Raw genomic sequence first — 19225 nt, 5'->3', positions numbered from 1 at the left:
GGAGGTGAGGGAGAACATTGTGGGGCAGAGCTTTTGACTGCTAGCATAATCAAGATTCAAGAAATATATAGCTTAGACAAGTTATTAGGGTACCTTCTATTTGATTCTATACTTAGATTGAGAGCTCTTTCGTCCTGATAATACTTGAGATGGTTTGTGGATAGCAAGGCCCAGGTATCTTTAGCACTAAGACTTGTGAACAGGTTGATGAACCCTGACTTGTCTTTGATCTGGCGAAGTGCTCCCTGTTGCCTCATGAGGGACCTGTTTCTTTGACATCTGTCAGCTGACCCATTAGGTATTATTCCCAATTGACCACTGCTTTATAAGTCAGCTGAAGGTGTGTGTCTGGGGACCGGTGGGGTTTCAAAATATTTCTTTTGTAGCCATAGTCCTAGACCAGGGCCAGGAAGCCAAAGCAGACATGGTCTGTGAGGATGCTGCAGTGCCAGCATACCCTTCCTACCTGCCCACTTCCCTCCCTGGGAATTCTCAACTCCTACCAGGAATAGTCCCTGAAATGACTTGTGGTTGATCGTCTATAAGTCAGATACATTTGTCCATAGGGAGAGATTGGTTTTGTTTCATAGTTTCATAAAGTAGTTGACTGTATTCTTATTTGAATAGGAATGCAAGGCTTGGGACACGGTGTTTTTGATAATATACCAAACATATTGGCATGCCTTCTGGTATGGACTCTCCCATTCATGTGTCATGGTGATCAGAGTTAGTTAGTGAAAACGAATGTGCAGGCTCTTTGGCTATGAGGGAGTTGGGAGACTTTAATTTCTGGTGTGACAGTGTGTGCTGTGGGGGCTGCATATTTGAGCAGGTACATGTCTCCAGACTCCCTGGGACACCTTTAGATTGTTCTCTGCCCTATGCCACCTCTCCTTTCACTTGAACGTCAGATTTGGAATCACCCCGATGTGCTGTATGAAGCCCTTCAGAAGGAGAGCCTAGCCAATGAGCAGGACCTAGACGTGGAAGAGCTTGGCTCAGCAGGAACTAGTGCCCGCTGCCCATCACAGGGAACAAAAGGCAAGGGAGAAGACAGCGCCTTGGCCTCCTCAATGGGAGAGGCAACCAACAGCAAGTTCTTGCAAGGGGTCGGCTTCAACCCTTTCCAGGAGCGAGGCAACAACATTGTCACATATGAATGGGTGAGTCAAGCAGTTCCTTCTGTGGCCATAAACCAGTACTGAGAATGGATGGTGCAAAACCTACATGGGGAGAGGGTGAGGGGGTACACAGTGCACTATTGCCAAGGTCTCTGCAGGGAAGTATAAAGGTTGCTCGTGAGCTGCTGCCTTGGAGGGAAAGAATTTTATTTCTAGTGATCTGGCCGTGGACCTGCTCCAAGCTGCCTCATTTCTCTCTTGCAGGCCAAGGACCTTTTGACTAATTACCAGACTGGAGTCTTAGAGAACTCTCCCAAGATGGTGCTGCTTTTCCACCTGATTGAGGAAAGTGTGAAGCTTGGAGACAAGATCCTTGTGTTCAGGTAGGAAGAGAAATTCCCAAGTGATGCTGTGTGTCTTTGGTAAAGAGTAACACAGCCCCCGTAGAGGGAGACTGTCTGGGGTCACACCAGCCCCTTTTTCCTCTCCATGCCTCTGCAACCCAGGGTTTCTTGTGAAAACCTTGCATTTCGTTTCTTTCTTGGAATTTCTTTCTTTGCCCAATCTGATTTCTCTGCAGAGAACAATTCAAAACTCTAGGCTAACATTGGAGATCATAGTGTAATCCTTCAAATTGTGGCCCACGCCAAATCTGACCTGTGGCCTATTTTTTTTTATAGCCTGAGAACTAGTTTTTATGTTTTTAAAGTGTTTAAAAAGAAAAAAAGAAAAGAATATACAACAGAGACTGTATGTGATCTGCAAAGCCTAAAAATATTTACTATCTGGCCCTTTACAGAAAACATTTGCTAATCTGCTTCTATACCTCCCCAGCCTTTTTTTTTTTTTTGAGTTTTGTATGTAAGGCCAAATAAGTAATGTGCTTTGTTCCAGAGTCACGTTCTCAGTCTGGCTAGAGTTTTGAGTCCCCTCAAGTCCTGACTCCTCAGAGAAGAAGACATAAAGTAGATTTCTTCTCCTTTTTCTGACTAGCTTATGCTCTAGTGATAGCTAAGTTGCAGGAGTCTGGCTTAGGCGCCTCAGATTGAGGGTTTCCATGTGTGACACACTTTGAGAGGACAATAGTGATTCTAACTTGGGGAGAGCCTAATGGATCACTTCTGAGGAGGCTGGCTCTCTGCATAACTTGGAAGCAGCCAAGTAGTTCTGTCTTCCTAGTAAGACCCATAATGTTGCCTGTGGCCTATAGTTAGATCTAATGTATATTCATGCAGTGTTGGTTTTTAATGCTGATGCTATTTGTTACTATGCACTGAGCTAAACCCTAGAATTTTTCAATTAAGGAAGTAATAGGATAGAGAAATTTTTAGTGAGGTGGTGGTAATAAGTGTGGCTGACTCTGCTCCCATTATGAGCTAGAGAGAAAATCCTTGGTGGTTCTTCATGGGATTATCTCTTACGGGGAGTAGGTTGTGAGAACTCCCACTGTCAGAAGGCTGTGTGATTGTGGTCATGGTGGAGAAAAAGATTCCCTTGGGTCTGGGAGTCTTCTGAATCAAATGTTGTCCCTTTCAGCCAGAGCCTTTCCACCTTGGCTCTCATCGAGGAGTTCCTAGGGAAACGAGAAGTACCCTGTCTACCTGGTGCTGAGGGGCAAGGAGTACAGAAGTGGGTTCGAAATGTCAGCTACTTCCGTGAGTTCATTGCTGCTTTGTTCCTGGAGCCTTGACAAGGTCTGCTTAAGGGTTTCCTTTTCTACTCTTTTTTCTCTTCTCCTACTCCCTTCTCCATCAAATGCTTAGGAATATCTATGATTAGCCAAGGAACAGGGAGGTACTGAGAGCGAGCTGCTGTGTGTCAGGCACCGTACTAGGGGCTGGGGAGCTTAGGTGAGATAAGGGGAGTGCAGAGAAGTAGAAGGCATAGGCCTTGTCTTCATCTGAGATGTGAAAACTTGAGGACAAATACAAAGTAGCACTGCTCAAGCACCCTAACTGGGGTTCTAAGGAGGACAGAATCATTGTGGTGAGGCTGGTTGGAGAAGGCTTCCTGGAGGAGGTAGAACTTGGACTAGATTTGCAAAGATGGGGAGAATTTGAACATACAGAGCTGGTGTTGCCCAAAGATCATTATAGGTGGAAGGAGCAGAGTGAACACAAGCCTAAAGGGGTGAAAATTGGTTCTTGAGGGGACAAAAAATATCTTAACTTTTAAAACGTATAAAGTGCAAATTGCATACAGTAAATAAACATATACAGTATGTCTGTGGCATTAAAATTTCACGGGGGGCATGGTGATTGGAAAAAAAGAATGTAGTAAAAAGGCTCCTTAAGGGAGTGGAATGAAAAAAAGTTGAGAAATATTGACCTCAGGCACTTACCAGACATTGACATTTGGATCCAATAATTCTTTGTTGTAGGGGCGGTGCTGTGCATTGTAGGGTATTTAGCAGCATCCCTGGTCTCTACTCACTGGATGGCAGTAGCATCCACCCATTATAACTACCAAGAATGTCTCCAGACTTTGCCAAATGTCTCCCATTGGATGAGAGGGTGGGAAAATCACACTTATTAAGAAGCACTGGCCTAAAGGAAGGATTTAGAGAAATGGAGATTCAGGCAGTGGTGAGGAGACCTCCAGCACAGGGTCTGACCTTGAGCCTTGTGTTGACTGGAGGCTTGCCCAATGAGTCAGTGCTGAGCTGTGCTCAGAATTGTGGGAACTCAGGTTGGAAAGGTAGGTTGGGGTGCTGATTGAGAGGGCCTCTAATACCAGGTAATTAAACTAATGCTTCCTACATCAGTAGTAATTCAGTTCTCCATGTGGTGTTTCATGCCCTTAGTTTTCCCTTTTCTCTGTTTTACCTGAGGTGGTAAATATAGCCCCTCCTCTCTTATTCATGCTTCTTCTTAACTTAAAAAAGGTTACTTTTTCTCCTACTTTTGAGCGTCCTTCTTTTCATTCATGTGTTCCATCTCAGTGCTCCAGATCTATTCCTTTTATGTCTCCTTATGGCAAGTTCTTAGCTTTAGGAGCATGTTAACAATGCAGATTGCTGGTGGAGGAACATCATCAATATCAAAACATGAAACCCTTAGTCCTTCTGCACTCACCAGGATTCACAGGACTGAGGGCAGTTCTGGTTACCAAGCTTCCATATTTAGGGTGATTCTGAGTACACTCTCAAGTCTAGGAAGCTTGGCCTTAGAATTAGCCCAAGATACTAGAGGGAGAAACATAGTTATAATCCTTGTTGCGCATGAGAATCACCTTGGGAGTATTTTTAAGTTATAGATACCTGGGTCTCATGGTAGACCCATGGAATGTTCAGGGGGTGGAATCTGAGCACCGTAGTGTATGTGTGTTTGTTTTGTTTTCAAAACACACTTGCCCAGTGATTTTGCTGTGTACCCCTGCCCTCATCTGTCTACCCCTGTCCATTTCTTGTGGTTTTCCTTCTGTCCTAGGGCTAGATGGTAGCACCCCTGCCTTTGAGAGGGAACGGCTCATTAATCAGTTCAATGATCCCAGCAACCTCACCACCTGGCTGTTCCTTCTCTCCACAAGGTGAGTGGATCTTGAGAGGGGAGGTCAGAGGGCTGTGTTCAGGGCAATTGGCCACATGAGCAGGTCCCCAAAGGCTCATTCAAGTTCTGTCAGAAGACATCTGCTCAGGTTTGTGACTTATTTTTGAGGTCAGAGAGAGGACCCCAAAAGGAAGCTGTGTTAGAAGGGCAATTGTGATAGTGTCATGAAGTTCTCTGAGACCTTCATTAACATTGGTCATAATTAACTTTTCTCTCAGGAGTGTTCTGAGGCTTAAACAGTGTGATGAGTGTAAAAGTGCCTTAAAAATTAGAAAGTGCAATCTAACTGTAAAAGGCTAATGGCATTATTTATCTCATGCCAAGCAGCTTGAAGGCTGTGCTGCTTTCTGCCTTCAGAATGCCTTTGGGTATGAACCGGTCATTCTCCTAAGCTATTAAACTAAGCACACCAGAAACATCTATGCAGACGTTTTGCCCTCACCAAGTGACATCACTTTAGGGCCAGGATGTGGGAGCTTTACTCATCACAGAGGGGTGGAGAGTAGGTTTTCTTTCTGAGCATGTTGGATTTTCAAGGCATACTTTTCAGTGCTTGAAGAATGTACTGTTCATCAACCGGACAGCAGAATTCTCCAGTATGTTGTGCTTAGGAAAAAGAAGGTGATATTGGGGTAGGAGTCACAGAGCATAAACCAATTTGAAAACCATCTTTAAAAGCTCTGTGATTATCGGCTTGTGTTTTAAAGGGCCGGGTGCTTGGGCGTGAATCTGATTGGTGCAAACCGAGTGGTCGTGTTTGATGCTTCCTGGAACCCTTGCCATGATGCCCAGGCAGTATGTCGGGTATATCGTTATGGCCAGAAAAAGCCCTGTCACATCTATCGTCTTGTGGCTGATTTCACCCTCGAAAAGAAGATCTATGACCGTCAGATTTCCAAGCAGGGCATGTCAGGTGGGCCATCTTCCAGGCTCAGAAGAGGCACATTTATACAGGCTACTATCCTTATTGTATTAAGGGTGGGAGGAGAGGGGCATGTTGTGGGAACACAGGCAGGCTTTCAATGATAGAAAGCCAGCAGGTTCTCCTATCTTGTTCTGATTCAAATAATTGCTTAAGTGAGGATTGACCTCAACTTGTTGAAGCTGAGTTTAATGATAAGAGCTGAGCTAGTTATTCAGGTTTCTCTTAGGATATTTCCATTTCACTAGGGCCTCAGACCTGGTCTTTGACTTTTAGATATGGGATGGCCTGAGGTGGTTTAGATACTAGTGACAATTATGCCACCACAACCTCTCTTTTTTCTCTCTGCATGTCTTTGTAGATTTGCTTTTGCAGTCTTTGCCATGTACTGACTTTCTTCATGTCTTCTCCCTTCTAGATCGGGTGGTGGATGATCTCAATCCAATGCTAAACTTTACCCGGAAGGAGGTAGAGAACCTGCTGCACTTTGTTGAGAAGGAGCCAGCTCCCCAAGCATCCTTGAACGTAAGGGGAATCAAGGAGCCAGTCCTGCAACTTGCCTGTTTGAAGTACCCTCACCTCATCACCAAGGTAAGAGCCTGGTATGCATGCAATCCCTGGTACAGCAGTCTCCATCAAAGGAGGCTTGTCTGGCAAGCTTGTTTCCTTCATCTGAAGTTTTTTTTCATTCAGATGACTTAGACTCAACTGGATCTTTTCCTTGCTCCATGCAGTCCACTCTCCACCCCCAACCACCTACCCCCACCCCTACTCTGGTCTTAGAAGTCCTGAGCTGAGATAGGTGGAATAATTTGGCCATTGCAAGTTTCCCTAGCAGAAAGAGAGGGCAAAAGTTCTGAAAATGTAGTCTGTTAATTCTCTGAACACTCTCATCCTTTTGATATAGAAGGCAGATGGGTTGTCTAAAGCTAGTAGGTTAGAAATGTGAATTACACTCTTGACAGAAAGACAGTAAACCTGCCTGTGTGTCTGTGGGCAGCTTCTTTGCTAGTGCTGGAGACAGCCAGCCCTTTCTTAGTTTCAAAGTAAGGCTCATTGTATATCAGTCATGTTGGCACAAAGACTGGTAATTAAATCAACATCCTTCTGTGTCCCCAGGAGCCTTTTGAGCATGAGTCATTGCTCCTTAACCGAAAGGATCACAGGCTGACCAAGGCTGAGAAAAAAGCAGCAAAGAAAAGCTATGAGGAAGACAAACGCACATCGGTCCCCTACACCCGCCCGTCGTATGCACAGTATTACCCTGCCAGTGACCAGAGCCTGACCAACATCCCCGCCTTCAGTCAGAGAAACTGGTGAGTCACTGAAAGGAGAGGAAGGTCTGCTGCTGGGCCAGGCCCAGATCTTTCAATTGGTTCCTTTTTTAGATAAAGGGAGAGCCTACAACTTGCTCTTTGGCTGCTATGAACTGACAGGTTCTGCTCTTGGACAAGGTGCTGAAGCAGCCCTGGTGTTTTACGTGGCTGTGGCTGGAAGAGTGAGCTGCTGGCCTTGTGACTCAGGAGAGTCCTTCTGGACTCCCAGGGAAATGCAGCTTCCCAAAACACGGAGGCCTAGCCGTCCTGTACAGCTGCCTCCTATCCATAGCACCTTGGTCCTAGACTTGGCTTAGCAGTGAAATTCAAGGGTAAAGGCCAGGTCCTCTATGGGTTTTGGATTTCAGCCAGGGAATTCTGTCGCTCCTAATGGGATTTCATTCTGTGGCTGTGCCATGATCCTGAGCAAAAGATCTTTTTCTTGAGTACAACTTCTAGAACTGTTCAGAATATGAACAGGATGAAAGCCAAGTGCTAAGCAGAGAGAGAGGCTCTTTGTAAGATTACAATTAAGAAGAGTTATCTACGTTTAATTTTTTTTTTTCTATTTCAAGACAGAGTGCCTCATAGCCCTTACCAGATCAGCTGCCTGATTGGGTGGTTTGCATTTTTAAGTTGTTTGATTGTCTTGAATTAAAGATAGTTATTTAATATGAGGAGGGTAGATTTAGAACTTTTTTCTTATGAAGATTCCATGTAAAAAAAAAAAACTTGCCAAATGAGATTCTAAAGGAACTAAAACCATGTGAAATTTTATGTGAGACTCTAATTTTTGGTGAGTAACTTTGCTACTTTTTATGTACAAGATGCTTTCAAGTAGAAAGTCACTCTATTTCAAAGCCTTCATACTTTATTTCTGTGTTGTTTTCCAAGATACTGTTGCTTGGGATGTTCTTCTCTTTTGTCCTCTACTCCTTTTTTTCTCTTTTCTGGGCTTTTCCATGTAACAGCAGAAATGGCCTAAGCCTGCACCCATGGGGAGAAAAGCCATGTGGGGGGAAGATATGACAAATGGGCTAGGCTGTGAGGGGATGTCAGTTCCTTTTCTGGCCCAACTCTCACCCTTTAGGAGGCATGGTCCTCTCACAGGATTTGTTGAGCCATACCATGATCCTACTGATTTCTTATCCTGTCTGGGTACATATGAGGAGGCTTCCTGCCCAAATTACTTGCCTTAGCCCCTGCAGAATATGGAGCTTTGGCTAGGTTTCTGTTACACTTCTAACTTTTGATCCTGAGAAGAGTCCCATTGACATTGCAGGGGACCCTAGCTCCTGCAAAAGCCATCTTGGGCAGACATTGAGGAAATGGGCCCCAGACCTAGTGAGCTTGTTGTGCAATCTGGCCTATTTGGGAATTTGGGAGTCCATAGGGCCCAGGCAGCTGCCCAAGGGGCCTGTAGCAACCTGAGAGCAGTGTGATTGAGGAGTCATGCTGACCAACTCCAACAGCAAGTGGTGTAAAAGTTTTCTTTTATGTGCCAATCTTCAGAAGGATGAGGAAGAACACACCAGTCCAAGGACGTCTCTTTCCCAGGACTAAAGACTAAAGATGCAGACTTTAGAAAGCTTATAGACAGGAACTTAATTTCAAAAATCTTAAATCAAGAGTAGCTTTCTCAAGGTACCAATATCCAATTGAAAGGAAAATCAAGGGGCAGGAATACATCATTCACCAGGGGGTAACATTTTGGCATTTTGGTAGTAAGAGTTGCACAGCCATTACTTAGGCTGGTCACAGTCATATGCCATTTAAAAGCCCGGCTTCTGTGCACAGCATTTTGGCTGCTGCTGCTTTTTTGGTCGTCAAGACTAGAGGGGCACTTTGGAGACTGGCCCCAGCAGGAGCCCAGTGAAAAGTAATGCAAAGGAGAGAGAGAGGTGTCTGCATTATTTATTGAAACTTGAGGTTTCAGAGAGTAAAGATGGTTAAAGTTGGACAGTCTCTCAAGATCACCGGAACATGTGGCATCACATGGCCCTTTTTCCTTGGGTGAATGAGAGAATTCCACCCATTTGTCTTCAATTTAGCATACATTGTGTTTTGAAGAACTTTTCCTCTGATTGCATCTTTGCCTCTTCCTAACTTCCCTCTAAGGACTAATTACTAATGTATGTAGACAGTCCAAATTCTAGAAGAGCAGATGTTGCTTCATATCTCCAAAATGGTATTATTCCACTGATATATGGTTCTTCTTAGACTCTCAGAGGCTTTATCCCTCACTGCATCCCTGTCTCTGCTCTGTCTCAGTCCTTCCTCTAGTCTCCTTTTGAATTGACCATACCCTGCAGGTTCTTCTGATCCTTCTCTTAGCAGCAACTGAGGCTATAGAAAAGGGGAAGTCTGGAGAGGCTCTGCAGCCTTTGCAGAAAGGTAAGTAAGGGCTGTTCTGCCGAACTCTTTTAGTATGCTTGTCTTTCTCTTACAGGCAGCCAACACTGAAGAGTGATGAGAAGCCTGTGGCCAGTGTTCGTCCTGTACAGTCCACCCCCATCCCCATGATGCCCCGGCATGTCCCACTGGGAGGCACCGTAAGCTCTGCCTCCAGCACAAATCCAACTATGAACTTCCCAATCAACTACCTGCAGCGTGCAGGAGTCCTTGTGCAGAAGGTGGTCACCACAACAGGTTGGGAACTCCCTGGGTTCTCTCGTAGGTGTGCTGTCCCTTTTAAAGTTACTTTGTTTGTTCAGGAAGTATTTATCAAACACCTTTTGTATCTAGGCCTTACTACATTGATACCATAGGTAAAAATGGAGAGGACAGCAATCCCTGATCTTGAAGAGCTGCATTCTAATGAAATATCTTAAGAATAATGACACAGAACTGGGTTTTCTTTAATGTGGTGGGTGGGATAGACTCTGATCACTGCAGAGATTGTGGAAATATCACTGGGACACAGGGTCTTCTGAGAGAGGTGTGAATGTGTTGAGTCCGGCCTGACTCTACGGTCAGTTGGATATAAGGGACAGCTGTCAACCTTCCTGAATGTTGCTTGCTTCTTTCTTTGTGAGTTTGATGTGGATCGAGCATGGTAGGCTGGTGGTAGGAGGTGGGCAGCCCATCCATCCCTACAGTTGGTTCTGTGATTCAGGATAATTGAGAAGGAAAGCATTTCATGATGATATTTTTCATCTCGTTAACCGGAAATGTTCATGATATATAAATTTTAATGAAAATATCTTAATTGATTTTTTTGAGTATGAAAATAATACATGTCCATTGTAAAAAAAAAATTTGAAACGAGTAAAAACAAAAAGAGAGCCTCTTGTAATCCTACTTCTCTGCTGATTCTTGAAAATACTCTTCTTTTCATTCTTTAGTTAGGTATGGAGTAATGCCAGCAAGGAAGAGGATGAGGCCACTTTTGGAGCCTAAAGTAATGTGGGGCAGAAACATTCAAATAGCTTAGGGAGGAGAAAAAAAAAATACATAGAAATAACCATTTTAACTAAAACTTTTTGCAAAACAAAAGCTCTATGAATTCTTAATTAGATCAAGGGAAATTGATCAGAAAGATCGTCAGATTTCTAAAATGTTTCTTGTTTTCACAATATTCTTTATTTAGACAATTGTGAAAGGTCCTGCCTTGCTTCACCTTCCTTGGTTCTGACCTCTGCTCCACTGAGAGGCTTTAGGGAATCCCTTGAGGAATGGGCTGGATGTGAACTCTGCATTTTTCTTTCCCTCCTTCAGTCAGGCCCTGTGTAATCTAAATCTAAGGTCTCTGTCTTCACTAGATATTGTTATTCCTGGACTCAACAGCTCCACAGATGTACAGGCAAGAATTAATGCTGGTGAGAGCATCCACATCATCCGTGGGACGAAAGGTGAGAGCCTGAACAACGGGCCCATCCCCTACCTTTTTGGTTGAGAGTGCTGGGCTGGGAAGCAGAATACATATGGCTTGAGCTAGAAGAGGGATAGGAATCATCCTATAAGTGTCACATGTGGGGAAGCATGAGAAAATGACATTTCTAGGAGCTTAGCAGAGTTGGGATGGGCCCAAAGGATATCTGTCAGTGGCTTAAAACAAAGGAGTTAGAGTCTCTGCATTCCTGTATTTTGCCATCATTTTTATGGAGAATCTTGGGGTGCGTTTGGATAGACACAGTATTTTGTGTCAGTCTCAATCTATCGATAGTGATGCCTATCAACTAGAAATGTTTGAGGCACTCATGTGGTCCCATATTATTTGTGGCGAGCTCCCACAGACATTTCCTTGGAGCTAATGTTGTGGGTAGGCGGGCCCTTGTGCTTCTTATTATGATTATAAGATGCACCTCAGCAACAACTGTTAAGGGACTTAGAAAAGGCAAGGTTTATTACTTGACAGGTCCTAGAAAAAGCAAGGTTTATTACTTGGCACAGCACGGCATACTTAAGGGCCACACAGGGAGGTCATAGTGGGGTGGGGTGAGAGAGCGAGCAAACGAGTGCAGCCCTGGGTCTCTGCCTTTGTTAGGGTCCAAGAGTGAGATGGCTAGGGTTTTGCTGGTTCACTGTATATTGGCAAATTTAAAACCTAAGAGCAGGAATTAGGGCATGGCAAGGGAAAAGCAGGGTCACTCAAGGGTCAGTTATCTAGGTCACCCTGGGCTTTCTAAAAGGGAAACTTCATGGGTGGGGGCAACCTGGTTCCTTGTCTAGTTCTTTAGCTAGTAGCTGTGTCATACAGCTGGCAATTTGTTCAAGATGGGTATCTTTGAAATGGATACTTCGGTAATCAGAAGCTTGATGTCTGGCACTTACAGTACACACAAGGAGACCAGAATTGGAGGGAAAGAGCTGTGGAATGGGTTATAAGCCAACATGTATGTTATTGTGTTGTCTTACCTACTTGCTAGGAGTGGGGTAGAAATCTCTAACTAGGAAATGTATTAGGTGGATGAATTAGTATACATGGATTACACCACAGAATTTTCGAGTGTAGTAATTTAAAAAGTCCACTGCCTCTGGCCTCCTTACAGAGAGAGGTGAGATTGCTGGAGTGAAAAATCTGGGCTGGACTGTGTCGGGACACAATCCAAGCCTATCTTTCATATCAGCCTTTACTGTGTGAGGCTCCCTGAGGCTCTTTGTTTAGTAAGGAGATTTTATGCCAGCCTCTGGTAGGTCAAAGTACCATTAGGTTCAGGGAAAAGATGCCATGAAATACATGATGCACAGAGAAGACGTACCTAGCCCCTTACTGGGCTCTTCCTAGCCTAGAGCAGGGGTTGGCAAACTGCAGCCCACAGGCCAAATCCAGCCTGCTTCCTTTTACTTTACCTGTGAGCTAAGAATGGGTTTTACATTTTCAATTGGTTGAAAAAAAATCAAAAGAATAATATTTTGTGATGTGAAAATTGTATGAAATTCACATTTACACTGTCCATAAATGAAGATCTTTGGAGCACAGCCATGCCCAGCTGTTTTCATGCTACAGCAGCAGAGTTGAGTAGTTGCAATAGAGGCCTTATGGCTCACAAAGCCAAAAATATTTACTAATTGGCCCTTTAAGAAAAAGTTTGCTGACATCTGGCCTAGAGGCAGCCCTGATATTCCAGGAAATTGATCAAAAGACATATGCAACTGAACAGAAGGTAGATTAGTGCCCTGTGGGAATAGAATGCAGGTCTTGAATTATTCCTCCCAAGGGAGAGAGTATTGAGGCAATAAGCCTCCTTCCTCCCAGGTCAAGAGGAGGAACCCGGGCCAGAGTCCCTGGTCCAGACCAGAGGGACTCACCTTATTCTCTTTCACAGTACCTCATTTATTTCCTCCAGTGTGTTTAACCTTTCCTGATATTTTCTGGCATAATTGTCTGTCTTGCCCTCTAGGGGTAAGCTCCATGAGGCAAGGTCCTTTTCTGTCTTATATACTTCAGTGTCTGGAACAGTATCAGTAGTCATGCAATCAGTGTTTGTGGAATAAATGAATAATATTGGGTCCACAGTTCAGTCACTCCACTTCTCATTCAGGGGTCTTGGGAGAGGGTGTGAGACCTAATTTTATTGCTGTTTCACAGCCCACAGTGCCTAGGCCTGGAGTTTCCCAGGGTTAGCTGTATTACATGTCTGCTCCTAACAGTCTTCCTCATGTTTCGTCTTAGGGACGTATATCCGCACCAGCGATGGGCGGATCTTTGCTGTCCGGGCGACTAGCAAACCAAAGGCCCCTGAAGATAGTCGGATGGCTGCCTCAGGTATAGTGGCTTCTACTTTCCATTGACCCATGCAGCATTTTTTTGTTTGGTTTGGTGTGGTTTGTAATTAATTTATTTTTTGAATAGATAATGTGTACATGGTTCACAATTCAAATGGTACAAAAAAGGGTAAAGTGAAAAGTAAGTTTTTCTCTCCCCATACTCCCTGCCATCCATTGCTCCTTCCTGGAGGTGCTGCTCTCATTTGTTTTTTTTCAGAGATATTCTATACATATACATGGTACAGGGATGTGTGTGTGCACATGTATGTGTGTGTATAAAAAATATACGTATATAACTTTTCTTTGTATTTCTAAAACAAATGCTAACTTACTATAATATACTGTTTACTCCTTTTTTCACTCATCAGTGTATCTCAGTGCTTGTTCCTTATCATTTCTTTAGATGTGCCTCATTGAAGGTTTGCATAGGATGCCATTAGATGGGTATAACACAGTGCCTTCCTAGTTCCCTGTCCTTGGTGGTTTAGATTGTTTTACTCCACTGTTACAGTACTGGTTCACAGTCATGTGGGTGTATCTATAGGATAAATTCCTAGAAGTGGGATTGCCAAGTCAAAGAGTGTATGTGTGGCACATTAACAACGTTAGGAAGTCTTGCCAAGTTCCCCTGTATGGGAATGGTTCTCCTTTATCCTCCCACCATGAGGTATGAGAGCTAGACTGCTCTTGTTCCCAGCTTTTATTATGGAAATTTTCACACATATAGACAAGTTGAAAGAACAGCACTGTGAGCACTCATATACTTTGCATCTAGATCCAGTGACTATTACTGTTCTCATAAACTTTCTTCTGTCTCTCTCTCCCTTCCTAATATTTGAACTATTTCTAAGTTGAAGTCCTCATGTCATTTTGCCTCTAAATACTTCAGCACACATCTCCTAAGATTAAGAACATTCTTCTTCTAGTCACAACACCATTATCACACTAAAAAACAGTTAACAATTCCACAATATTACCTACTATCCAGGCCATATTCAGATTTCCCAGTTGTCCCACTCGTCTTTCATGGCCATGGATTTTGTTGTGTTTTTAAAACAGGATGGACTGCTTTTTAAACTTCGTCTTCCTCTTTCCTCCCATCCTGGTCATTGAGTGTCTTTGCCCCCAGAAAGAGTCTGACTCATTATAAGAATGATCTCTGAGCGTTTCATGTCCATTATCTCATAGGATTCACCTTGGTGGAGTTCTACAAATTGAGGACTAGGGTAAGGAAAGTTACGTGTCTTGTCACCGATAGACTTGTTTACCAGATCAGAGGATTTCTTTCTTTGTGACTGGGAAAAGTTGACTGAGTGATGTTGTTTGGATGTCAAACGATTTGAATTTTGGGGACCACAGGGCAGGATTTTTTTTTAATGGAATTTTTTCCTATACCCTCCTTCTTTCCCTGGGCATTCTGGTTCTCAGTTACCTACATTTTGTCCCCAGGTTCCCAGGGGCCTTCTCTCGAGTCCACAAGCAACGGCAGACACAGTGCCTCATCACCCAAAGCCCCCGACCCTGAGGGGCTGGCCAGGCCCGTCTCTCCAGACAGCCCAGAGATCATCAGTGAGCTCCAGCAGTATGCAGATGTGGCTGCTGCCCGGGAATCCCGTCAGAACTCCCCAAGCTCCAATGCCGCCTTGCCTGGCCCCCCGGCCCAACTTGTGGACAGCAGTGCTGTTCCTGGGACAGCTCTCGGGACTGAACCGCGACATGGGGGTCATTGCCTCAATAGTTCCCTCTTGGTGACCGGCCAGCCCTGTGGTGACAGGCACCCGGTGTTGGACTTAAGGGGCCACAAGCGAAAGTTGGCCACACCATCTGCTGCCCAGGAGTCAGCCCGCCGGCGGTCCAGGAAGGGCCATCTGCCAGCCCCCGTGCAGCCGTATGAACACGGGTATCCAGTTTCTGGCGGGTTTGCCATGCCACCCGTCTCCTTAAACCATAACCTCACCACCCCCTTCACCTCCCAGGCTGGGGAGAACTCCCTCTTTATGGGCAGTACCCCCTCCTACTACCAGCTGTCCAATTTGCTGGCAGATGCCCGCCTGGTGTTTCCAGTGACTACTGACCCTCTGGTGCCAGCAGGCCCCGTCAGTTCCTCTTCCACGGCTACCTCAGTCACTGCCAGCAACCCCTCCTTCATGCTCAACCCCTCTGTACCAGGGATATTACCCAGCTACTCACTCCCATTCTCACAGCCACTCCTGTCCGAGCCGAGGATGTTTGCGCCTTTTCCTTCCCCTGTCTTGCCCAGCAACCTTTCACGGGGCATGTCTCTCTACCCAGGCTACATGTCCCCACATGCAGGCTACCCAGCTGGTGGCCTCCTCCGGTCCCAGGTGCCTCCATTTGACTCTCATGAGGTTTCTGAGGTGGGATTCAGCTCCAATGATGATGAGGATAAAGACGATGATGTGATAGAGGTCACTGGGAAATAGCTGGGGAGCTCCTCTCCACCTCAGTGGGGCCTCCAGCAGGTTGCCCACCAAGCTGGAAGGCAGTGATCTGGGCTTTCTGAGAATAGGGCACTTGGCAGGAGGGGAAAGGAAGAGGACAAAGAAAGGCTGTTGACCATAGTGGCAGGGCTCTGTTGCTGTTTAATGAAAGAGGCAAAAAAAATCCAACGGAGCAGCAATAGCAGGAAATCAGGGACCCACAACAGGAATAGAGGGGCAGGGCAGCCTGCCTCTCCTCCTGCCTGCCTTGCTTATGCTGTCTGCTTGCTTGCTTGCCCATCTGAGTGTGGAAGCTCATATCCCATTTCTGTCTTTGGGAACATTCTCTCCCAAGAGAGCTGCCTTACTGGGTGACTTAGCTTGGCCTGGAGAGGGGAGGGGAGGGAGGGAGGGTAGGAGAAGGAGGGTGGGCAGGAAGAGCAGACTGAGATTCCATGTGAAGTGGAGTCTTTTTAGAGGGTGGGAAAGAAGCAGACCAGGTATGTGTGTTTGTGTGTGTGTGTGTGTTTATGTATGTATGCTTATGTATGTAACAGAGCAGGGTTGAAGGTGGGAGGGAATGGAGGGAGGGAGGGACTATAGGGGAAACTAAAAAATGAATTTATCTTTTAAAAATAGAAATCAGAGTGTGGTGGTTCATGGCAACTATTAGTATGAACATCAGGGTAAGCCCAGGAGAAGAGCCATGGAAACCACAAGTTTCCTCTAGTTGGGTGAAGAGAAGGCCCAGCTAACCTGAGTCCCTGGTTTTCACAGCCACATTTATTTTAGAATTTGGGGGAAATTATGAGAGAAAATGGGCATTACCAATCTCTGTCTCTTTCCCCAGTGGCCGTCTTTAAGCAGCTCTCCCTTTCCAGAGTGTGAGATTGTCTGTGTGCCGAGTCTGGGAGGGAGAAGTACTGCAGTGTATGAGTGAGAGGTCATGGAGTTGTGGCCAGAAAAGACATTCTTCACAAGGATGGAACTGAGCCCCCAGCTGCCTATCCTGGTGGCCTTTCCTTTCCTTCCCCGTTAGAGAGCTCCATGTTAATTTATTTCTTATGGGCAATTATTTATTATTTGGACTTTTCATGTGTCTTGTTTTTTTTTTGTTTTGTTCTGGAGGGTGGAAGGGGAGGTTAGGGGTAAGGAGGGTAGGAAATGGGAAGGGAAATGTTAAGATATTCCAGACCCCATAGCTGCTGGTGAATAAATGCCAGGTGGATGGTGAATTGACCAAGGAAAGGGAGTTAGGCTTGACCAAGGTTTATATGAAACAACTATGTTTTCAGAAAATGGCCTCTTGGGAAGATCAGGGAATCCTGTGACTGGATAGTTAGTGAGAGTGAGACTTACTCCATAGAGATTAAAACTTAGGATCATGTAATTTGCTATTGGAAAGTAAGTGGCCCTAAATTTGGAGCTGTGTTCTCCTGGGATGGCCTTAGAGGCGGGCTCTCTATGCTGAATAGTGGAGCTTTGTATTGGTGGCTGCTGGTTGATGGAACAGACTCTTGATTTCCTTTTGGGAAATGTCTTGGCTTCCCCAGCTTATCAGAGGATCAGTGTGGGCCTGGTGTCTGCTACCTCCATCCTCTTTGAAGGAACATGGAGGAGCCCTTCCTCTGTAGAAGCCTTAAGTCTGGCTTTTGTCTTAAAAGAACACATCAGTCATTCTGGGTCTCCCCTTTCTTGTTGCCAATGCCAAGGGAGGGGGCGTCTAGTCTTTAAGCATCAACACTGGCTGTCTTCCTATTGGCTTTTCCCACCCCCGCTACTAAGACCTTGCTAGGCAGTTCTTTATGATGAACAAACTTTGTCTGGCTTTAGAGCTTTACCATCTGCCCATGGGTCCCTCCTCACTGTGCAGCTGCTGCACCTGCCTCTTCCCAGCCCTGGAAGCAGCTTAGCCAGGTCACCCCAAGTAGTAGCTTCTGCAGCTCTTCTGACCAGCCCGTTTCCGTTGTTGGAGGACCTGCAAACACTCTGGGTGTTGTCCCCAGAGAAGAGACAAGGAGATGGCTGATGGGGGTGCATGCATGTATGTTTGTGTGCTGTCCAGTTACACCAAAAGTGGAACCTAAGGAGCTTTCTTTCTCTGTTTTCATAAGCACCCTGTCAGACACTTAATTCTCCTACTCATAGAAGCCTTAGATCTACAATTTAGCTATGCAAATTATTTTGATAATTTAAAAATAGCAGTTCCAACCAGTGCTTTCTCTTTCAGATGCATCCCAAGAATGGATGGTGAAGTGACTGAGTTGGTGTGGGCTCTCAGGTTGAGGCTAGTACAATGGGAGTGAGCTAGCCTAGATCTCCGATTTGCAGAGCATACTCGCAACCTGGTCTACAACTGATGTTTCTAAGGCCTGAGAGCACTGGGATCCCAGAATGCTCGTGCACCTGCGTGTGCGTGTGTGTGTGTGTGTGTGTGTGTGTGTGTGTGGTCAGGGAAGGAGGGGTATTTCTGTGTTCACCTATAGGAAATCACAGCAGCAGGCTCTGAGAATCCAGAAACTATCCCAGCAAGGAATTGAAACTAGTCACTGGAGGGATGGGCTTTTGAAGGTACCAGGAAGTGAATGGGTATTCTGAGAGACAGCCCATGCCTGCTCCCTACCCAGTGGTTCCAGGGGCTGGGTCTTGCTTCAACTCGGGAGGGGCCTTAGTTTTGGGAGGCTGACCTAGCTAGAGAAGGCTTTCTTTGATATGCGCAGCTTATATTGTATAGGGGGTTGGGGTTGGGATCATGGGAAATTGGAGTGCTACCAGTTTCATTTTTTTTTTTTTAATGAGCCTGAAAACACTTCTCTCACTTTTCTGCTGCCTCTTTATGTGTGGTGGTAGGCAAGTGTGCTTGCACACCAAACATGAGCATGTATGTGAGGGAAGCAGGAAATGTCTCAGAGCCTAAGAACTATGTTTTACAGCTTCTTTGATCAAGAATACTTGGTGGTCACTTCCACCCACCATCCAGGCCTGAGTGAGGGAAGGATGGTGATATGAGGGAGGGCAGAAGATCAGGCCTAGGCATTTTCCTTCAATATTGTCTTCCACAGAATGTTTTCAGTGGCTTCTCAAGCCACATCCATCTGGGGTAGCCTAAATCCTCAGCCTAGGGAATATAGTATTACTTGATGATTTCAGAATTACCATTTGTGGTAATGCTTGATTTCCTTTTCTTAATATCTTTGTGGGTAAAAATCAACAGAGACAGAGTAGTCATTTAAGTAAGAAAGTAAGAGAACCATGTTGGATCAGATCTGTTTCTTCAGATTAGATATCTGCAAAGTCCTCACCCCCTTGAGCTGTGCTGCTTAAGCATCTATCTCGTCATCCCCTGACTTAAGGATAATTCTGTCTGGTTCTTGGAACTCTCTTCCCTAGGAATTAGTGTGTAGAATCTCTATATACTTGTGATTTACAACTAAATATGAAATTTCCCACTTCAGGGCGTAAAACTGGGGTAAAGTTTTGCTGATAGGTTGAAACATTCAACCAAACTTTAGCAGTGTGGGTGGGCCTGTCACTCCCAAAGCTGTCAGCAGAGCAAGGCCCTCTGCTTCAGTCTGTTCAAGCCTGGCATTGCTCTGGAACTGAGTCCTCATCCACTGGGGAAGGTCTTCTGGGGGCTTTATGTTCCTTGTTCCTGGTGATCCTGGCC

General features: G+C 45.2%; 1 protein-coding gene across 3 annotated transcripts in view; it reads left to right on the top strand.

The window, feature by feature from the left end:
- The window catches only part of LOC106830746 (RAD54 like 2), a 159053-nt gene that overhangs the window by 105886 nt on the left and 33942 nt on the right, over positions 1-19225 (top strand). For all 3 annotated transcript variants that reach the window (XM_070493518.1, XM_014840549.3, XM_070493519.1), the window contains exons 12-22: positions 912-1163; positions 1386-1504; positions 2658-2776; positions 4550-4649; positions 5377-5582; positions 6010-6182; positions 6711-6907; positions 9357-9556; positions 10669-10758; positions 13023-13115; positions 14567-15017. In XM_070493518.1, the coding sequence (XP_070349619.1) occupies positions 912-1163; positions 1386-1504; positions 2658-2776; positions 4550-4649; positions 5377-5582; positions 6010-6182; positions 6711-6907; positions 9357-9556; positions 10669-10758; positions 13023-13115; positions 14567-15017 (2000 nt within the window). The remainder of the gene's footprint in view (positions 1-911; positions 1164-1385; positions 1505-2657; positions 2777-4549; positions 4650-5376; positions 5583-6009; positions 6183-6710; positions 6908-9356; positions 9557-10668; positions 10759-13022; positions 13116-14566; positions 15018-19225) is intronic.

Source organism: Equus asinus, chromosome 21 (assembly GCF_041296235.1).
Source record: "Equus asinus isolate D_3611 breed Donkey chromosome 21, EquAss-T2T_v2, whole genome shotgun sequence".
NCBI lineage: Eukaryota > Metazoa > Chordata > Mammalia > Perissodactyla > Equidae > Equus > Equus asinus.
Note: the sequence above shows the minus strand (reverse complement) of the source record. Positions and strands in the feature narration are given on the sequence as shown.